General features: G+C 35.5%; 1 protein-coding gene across 1 annotated transcript in view; it reads right to left on the bottom strand.

The window, feature by feature from the left end:
* Positions 1–1083: 1083 nt before the first annotated feature.
* The window catches only part of LOC149801445 (N-acetylgalactosamine kinase-like), a 32121-nt gene continuing 24848 nt past the window's right edge, over positions 1084–8356 (bottom strand). Inside the window, exon 10 of the mRNA XM_089955578.1 lies at positions 1084–2720. Within this exon, the coding sequence (XP_089811704.1) occupies positions 2519–2720 (202 nt within the window). The 3' untranslated portion in view covers positions 1084–2518. The remainder of the gene's footprint in view (positions 2721–8356) is intronic.

The raw sequence follows: 8356 nt of genomic DNA, 5'->3' as shown, positions 1-8356 counted from the left end.
TCAAGATGTCCCACGAGCATTAGGCGAATGTTTTAATCTTTTCTCTTCCAGCTTCTATAGCTTCTATGTGCGTTAGTCTGTTCAAAGTATTTCAGGTGTAATCAAACATTCACTTGTCTAATGGGTCTCAAAACTTTTGAACATACAAACTTACTGCTCCACCCACAACTAACAATGCCCTTAATATGGCATATGTTCAAAATCTTTTTCCACATTGTCATGTCTGTAATTTGTTTCCTTAGCTGGTTTATCTGCTTTGCGTTGGTACTAGTAAGACATGAAATATACAAGAACAAGTAAAATATTGACAGAAGTGTAAACAATGCAACTCAAGGTCACGTTCCATGCTTGAAAATGATTTCTCAAAAGGATTAATTTAAAGTTGTTGTTGTTGTTGTTGTTGGGTTTAATGCCATTTTTCAGCACACGATAGGCTATACATGGTGGCCAGTATTAATGGTGGAGGAAGAACCCGGAAAAACCCCGGAAAGAACCACCGACCCACGAGAAGCTATTGGCAAGCTTTCTCACATACCCATATTGGCCGAATCCGAGACTCGAACCCACACAGACAGAGGTGAGATGGCAGTGATCCGTAACAGAGAGCGCCTTAGACCACTTGGTCACTGGGGGCCCCAATTTAAAGTCATATGCGACGTAATGGTTCAGTTTCACATTAATGACAGAAACTGTTGGACATTTAAGTCAAAGTTTTGCAACTGTTGAGGAACTATTTTCGTTTGTGTAAACATCTTTGTTGCATATTCAGTAGTCTACATCAAAAGGGCAAATATCACACAATGCACCAGCATCTCTGGGTCTATGCAGTTTCTTAGTAAGCAGTAGAACTAACAGCACAGACCCTGAACTGCCAGCATATTATGCAATGGCAGAACTCAACTTATATGGGTGTATATACAGTATAATATGTACATTTACGCGAACGGACATTTCAGTTTTCTTGTTTTATGAACTCTCCTGTGCAAATGACAACATTATTTAAACAACAAGCTTTTTTCTGTTAAGTATCCAGGCTACTAGAAATAATTTGCTATGATGATAATAAAACAGAAGTGAAAAGCATTGGTTTAGAGTTTTGTATTCAAGTGAAAAGAGTAGTAATAAAACATCAGGCTGTCCAAAAACATGCATCTGAATGTAATGTATGTTGCATAATAATGTGTCAAGCTAACAGTGTGTTACACATAGGTCTGAAAAAATTTGCAATATTATGTTTGCCACATCTAAAGTAAATACCATTCTATAACATTATTAAACAATGATACTGTCAAAATATACCATATCCTGAACAAGTAACTTTATAAAAATAACAACAGCAAAATCCATCACCAATATACCTTATAATGACTAACATACATTGTTTCACAATAGCAAACATTTAAAAAAAAGCAAAATGTTTTTTTTGGCGTGTGTGTAAAATTCCTCAAAATGTTCCACCATATTTACTGATTCTGGAACTGTTCAATATCACATCTAATACAAAAACCAAGTTCAATAATGAAAGCAGGCATTTTAATTTAAAAACTAAGCACATAAACACATTGTTTTTCAAAAATAGTCTCTATTCAAGATTCTATTGCACTGACTAGACTTGTCATATAATTTTGAACTTTATTTGTTATAAAATTACAATATTAGAAATGGTACCATTTTCAAAACACCCTGTTCAACATATTAGTACCTGCACTGCAAGCTTAATAAATTGTTATTTCAGTAAATTCTGTCAGGCTAATGCCTCTAAGAATAAGTACAAACTCAGAACATGATTAACAATGCCCGCATCACATGAATGCCCAACCTAGAAGAGTTAACTCCCTTAGACTTGCCACTTTAAAGATGCATTCTCACTCCAATTATGGTCACATTGAATAAAATGCACATAAAATCTGTTCTTGACGCAATTATCTAACAAAAGTAGGTAGTAATAAACACCAAGTGTGCCTGATCTAAGTTTCAAGACAAAAGACCCTCTTTATTCTGAGTCTTCCTTTCATTCAGCATAGTCAAATACTTTGACACTGAGGTTATTCTAAAACTGTAACAATGAGGTTGCTCTAAAACTAATACTGAGTGCAACACTGAGATCAATCTAGGGTGTGTATGAAGTACAAATGGAGGGATGTGCACATGGATACAACAACTCACCATATTCTAAGCAGGCTTCAGCAGCTGCTACTCTACCGGAAACCATGATGGGTTTACCTAGACATGGATATTTTTGTCATGAATTCAGACACAAAGTAGGGGTGCATGCTTATTAATTCATGTGCAGGAATAATGTGAAAACCAGTAATTGTAAGGTCACAGGCTTTGATTCTGCCCAAAAGTTATTTCTAAAATGTGATACCTACTATGTAAAATTTTATTGAAACTAAAATATAATTGATATAATTGATAACAGAATAGTATCTTTGCTCGGCACCAGCACCACTTCCTCAGAAAGTTACTACCTTACAATTTTTAAAATGAGTAATATTTAAATAAGCTACATCAAGCTTTATACTGTATAAATTGCAGCCCCAGAACCAGGCTGGGTAGCAAACAAAGCCTCCTTGACTTTGTTTCCCCTTGAAGTCTTCTGGTAGTAATCTGTCGTAACTCTCTCCAGGAATGAATCCAACTGATCTGTTGGTACCATGGAAACAGCACAGCCTCCCCAACCGGCTCCTGTTAGCCTTGACCCCAAGGCACCCGCATTCCTGATAAATAAAGTAATAAATGGGTGAAAGCACTTGCTTTAAAAGCACATCTCCTAAATGAACACTTGCGTAAAAAGATTATTGAAGAATTCTGAACATGAACAGCATGTCTTGTGTGGACAGAGGACTCATTTATTCATCCAAAATATCCATTACAGCGACACACAAAGGTATTTTTCCTTTATATAAAAATGAGCATTCTTATAAAAAATGTATATGTTGCACCTGTTCACTTTTACTATGAACTTGTATTAAACACTTTCTGAATCACTATTATAGATACCATTAGACTTTGATTGAAATAGTACTATTTATAGTTATTACCCCCCCAAAAAAAATACCACGGGTAATTCTTCATTTAAGAATGTAAAACCTGTACAAGACCCATCCATGTACAAGGCTTATGTCTATATGTCTATAAAAGACAAGATTTCTTCTGTCATTTGTTGTGACCTAACGACCATTATTTTGTGCATTTATATAGATATGTTTTCAGGTGGATTAGAAAAATATTACAGTGAAACAAACAGAACATTAATCAGGACCTATAAAAACAGTCCAATAACACTATTACTATTTGGGAGTACATGTGCAACTATTTATTTTCATTCAAAAGGTGACATACATGAATTACATACACATGGAGGGGGTGGGAGGGGTGGGGTGACAAAAGCATAGGCCTGCATATGATGAGGGGGACAGAGACGGGGTGACTGGTTAGGTTTTGTTACATTGCATTAAACTTAAAACTACTTATTTTTAATGAGTGTGTTAAACTTCATCTTTGAAATTGTTAAAGGGGTGGTAATGCACCAGTGTGTGTACACAGGGGTGTGGGTGGTTACAAAAGTGTATGCTGTGCAATGGGAGGGTAGAGCTAGGGGATCAAAACTGGGCAGTATTTTGCACATGTATTTTATGGATGTCCCCTAAGACATTTCACCCACAGTAGCTCCCTTACATCAGAACATAAATACAGTAGATTAATGAACAGATAACATGTATATTTCATGCGTTTTGTCTCCAATAAAGATGTCAGAGTCTGACACAAAACTATCAGTTAAACTTGTCATTTTTATGTATATGCTTCAAATGCTTTTTTTTCTTTAAAGGAAAGAAAAACTTCCACATAGTCTATACAACGAAATTCTTATATTGTATAGTCTATACATGTATATCCCTATATAATATCGTCTATACATGTATATCCCTAATATAATATCATCTATACATGTATATCCTTAAATCAGATAGTCTCTACATGTATATATATCCCTATATAATATAGTCTATACATATATGTTCTTATATAATAATTATAAGTTACTGCATTTGTATGTGAAAATACGAAACAAGATTTTTTGGAATAATACTGCACAACCTTCGGGAGTACAGTATTATTCTGACAAAACAAGTTCATATTTTCCCATACAAATGCAGTATTTTTTTAATGATATACACATTTTTTTATTATACATCAGGCTTAATTATAAAATTATACATTACAAGAAATAAAGTAATTGAATTTATGCTATATTTATAGGTTACTGCATTTGTATGGGAAAATGTGAACAAGTTTTTCATATGGAATACTGCATGACCTTGTTAGTGCAGTATATCCATCTGACAAAACGAGTTTGTATTTTCCCATACAAATGCAGTAACCTTTTTTATTATATGCTCATTTTCTTATTCTACCTAAGGCTTAATTATATAAACAAAATACACTACAAGAAACAAAGTAAATTAATTTATGCTGCATTCCAAATTAAATGCACAAGCACAGATTCATCATTACACAACAACAACATTATTAATGCACACATAACTCTGCCCAGATAAATCTGAACGTGTCGCGCTAGACATAAGTTTCAAAAGAGAATGACATTTTTGTCTACTTAAAACTGAAGTTTGGAGTCATATTGTGAATGAATGCGCATTGCAACAAGTTTTCCATTTGATCTGGAAGGAATAGATTTTTGTCGATTCTATGAAATTTCGTGATCATGGACTGGATTCATCTGTGCAAATTGTACATGAAATACATTTCATTGAAACAGCGTGGGAGAAGCATGTTAACATCTGCAAGTGTGTTTGTTCTTTCACAGACTATTTGAAATCATAATGTGGGGAAAATATGAAGTCTTTCAATTGCAATTATCAAAAAGAAACTATTGAATTTAATTTCATTTTGATTGCAGTAAGGAGGATGTAACTGCACTTTGAATATAGTCAAAATTACAGTACAATTTCGAAATGTGTAATCAAGCTTGAGAACTCATGACATGGCTCATGTATTTTGGGTTTGCAGAATTAAGATGTGTGTGTGTGTGATTTGGACTTTTAAATGTAGCCTTAACAATTTTTCAGTCATATCGCTACGATGTCTTCAGTGTAGCAGTTTATAGTGATGTCTAACACTGGGGCATAATGCCGCAGACATGTAGCATGATGTCCCACCCAGTCACATTATCCTGCCACCAAGCTGACCAGTCCTAACACTAACCTCTTAATGATGAGTGCCAAGCGAGGCAGCAGGTAATACCATTTCTGTAAGTCTTTGGTATGACTCGACTGGGGATTGAACCCATGACCTCCCGCATCCGAGGTGGACGCTCTAACCACTAGGCCACCAGAGCGGTTGCAGAATTAATAAAGTACATTTTGAGGAAATTCAGGATGTAAAACTGTAAGTATATTTTTTGCCATTCTTATTACCATTACCAACTAAAGAAGACAGTTTATGCCTTATCACTTGTATGTTATTTGTAAGGACCCTGTCTGGCATCTACTGTATAGCTAGCCTAAATCCAAAACATTGTATAAAAAAAATTAACGCGGATGTGCCAAAGCAGCTGGTATGTGGCAGACCATGAAACATCTCTTTTAAATTAGTCATTCAGAAACAAATTTCATCAACCAAAACGCAAAGCGCCTACTACACAAATGTACATGATATGTTTACAAATCAAAAGTGCTGGCATCTGCATCAATTGTTTATTTATAATAGAAAGTAGTTCCTTTATGCAGGTGAATGTAATATGAAGGTGTGCAATATCGTAAAATACTGATTGACAATGACACTGTAAAGTTAACAGAGAAAAAAATGAGCATATAATAATAAAAAATAAGAATCATCAATACACAATAACAATATTAATGTGCACAAAGCACCACCCAGCAACCTTTGAACTTCGTTGTGTGCTCGATAGTAGTATAACAAAGAACTGGAACTTTGGTCTACTAAAATTTGCACATTGCAACAACTTTTCCATATGGTCTGGAATGGATGGATTTTAATTTTTATGCTGATCCAACTCAATTCTACTTTTCTGATTATGATGGACTGGATTATTGGTTAATCCAGTGCAGATTTCAGTTGGAAATGTCTCAAAATTCCAGTACAGTTTAGGTGTGTATCAGGTTTTGCAGGACATGTCATTTGGATTTGCAGAACTAACTAAGAATGTACATTTTCAGCAAATTCAAGATGCACAAATGTAAGTGTATTTACTACCATTCTTGTTACCAGCTAAAGAAGACATGTGTATGCCTTGTCACTTGCATGGTCACTGTTGGATTGAAGCCAGCTATGACCTGTATCATACGCTGTGTGTCTTCTTTCCGCCAGCCTACCATTGTATCAAAATAGTCACATGGAGAAAATTGCTAAGCAGCTGTTGTTTGACAGTCCATTTAGCCAGTGGAAATAGTACTTTATTGTCATCTTGACTTTTTGGCTCTGAGGCTCTTAGTTTCCTAACAAAATCTTCAGCCACAATTTTTTCTCAAATTGAGTATCTAGCAAAACCTGGCATCTATCACATGAGTGTACATGGTTTGTTTACAAAGTAGTTCCTATTACACTATACTATTTTTAGGCACACATGCATGCGATATCAAGGTACAGTAATACCTTGTGCATTCGCATTTCTGGATTCGCGAATTCACGGATTTGCGAAATTTTCATTGGTACCCTCTACGTACATGTTTTCTTTATTTTATTGAATTGTACCTTCGTTATATGACTTCTGTGACATATGAAGTTTACCTAGTTTACCTTCCTGACAATGACAAAGAAAACGTCAGTCATTAAGTTTACAGTCCCATTGGTTACTTGGTTTTACCTTACTGTGAGTGCAAAAGAAAATGGCAGCCAATGAATTAGTATAGGGGTAATATTAGTATATATGTATCGTACTGTAAATGTGCTAGTGTGGTAAATACCCATTAGGCAATACTGTACTCTATTTTTACGTCAACCATTTATTTCTCTTTTTAAGGGTAATGTATTAAGCTAACTTTAAATGAAATTAAAGCGCTTTGGGAGCATGATTTAGGTCATATTTAGGGTTTAAACCCTAGAAATAAGCATTTATTAGCATTTTTAGTGACTTGTACCAAACATTCACGATTCCTCCTGATCCGTGACTGGTTCTGGAACCTAACCTCGCGAATGTTCGAGGTATTACTGTATTCAATATCACAAAATATTGCATTATTTTGACAATGTAAAGCTAACAAAGACAAAAATGAGCACATAATAAAAAGTCCATATAATCAATACATGCATATCCTTATATAATGAATTATATAGTCTATACATGTATGCCCCCATATAATAGCCTGTGACATGTAAGGGAGCATGCGTAAAGGAATATTTACAACTTTGGTTGCGAACCTTCCCCCATGTTGTTTGTACTCCGAGATTGGTATCAGCACCTGATAAATCTTCTCATAAATACAATGATTATTCTTATCGTCTCTAATACTGACAGTTTTGGAAAGCCTTCTTCAGGCACGTCATCTCTAGGCTATTTATTACGATAATTACCTCATGACCAGCTTTTTGATTTACTGCTTCTTGAGCCTTCTTTCTCTGAGAATGATACACATCAGAATACAAATCAGCTGAACTTCAGCTTTTATATACATGCATACCATGTGACCTATCACATTACAAAGACGCTGGTCAGGTATGTACTCTGGTCAAGGTTCACCCTTCAGAAGGTATGCATGAGTCAACACAATACCACCTCATCTCTGATTTGTTCTATATGAGGGATACCACTCTCCAACACCAGGTTGATGTTCTATATATAGGATGCCACTGTCCAACAGCGGTTTGATGTTCTATATCAGGGATGCCACTCTCCAACAGCAGTCTGATGTTCTATATAAGGGATGCCACTCTCCAACAGTAGCTTAATGTTTTATAAGAGGGACACCACTCTCCAACAGCAGTTTGATATTCTATATAAGGGATGCCACTCTCCAACAGCAGCCTGATGTTCTATATAAGGGATGCCACTCTCCAACAGCAGTTTGATATTCTATATAAGGGATGCCACTCTCCAACAGCAGCTTAATGTTTTATAAGAGGGACACCACTCTCCAACAGCAGGTTTTTGATGTTCTATATGAAGGATGCCACTCTCCCACAGCAAGTGTTATATTCTAAAGTTTGTATAGTTGTAATTTTACACATTCTGCAAAGGATGCCAAACGTGTAGACCTGTAGAATATCTGAGGTCAGTATTTGGAATCTTCCATTCATAAATGGGTGACTGCGGGGCAGCTGTGGTTACTTTATATGCCCTTAGCCTTTGTACCAATGTGACTAGTCCTGCTTTGCA

This window comes from Sinohyriopsis cumingii, chromosome 4 (assembly GCF_028554795.1).
Source record: "Sinohyriopsis cumingii isolate HCF-2022 chromosome 4, ASM2855479v2, whole genome shotgun sequence".
Classification (NCBI taxonomy): Eukaryota; Metazoa; Mollusca; class Bivalvia; order Unionida; family Unionidae; genus Sinohyriopsis; species Sinohyriopsis cumingii.
The sequence above is the reverse complement of the archived record's forward strand: the minus strand, read 5'-3'. Positions and strand labels throughout refer to the sequence as shown.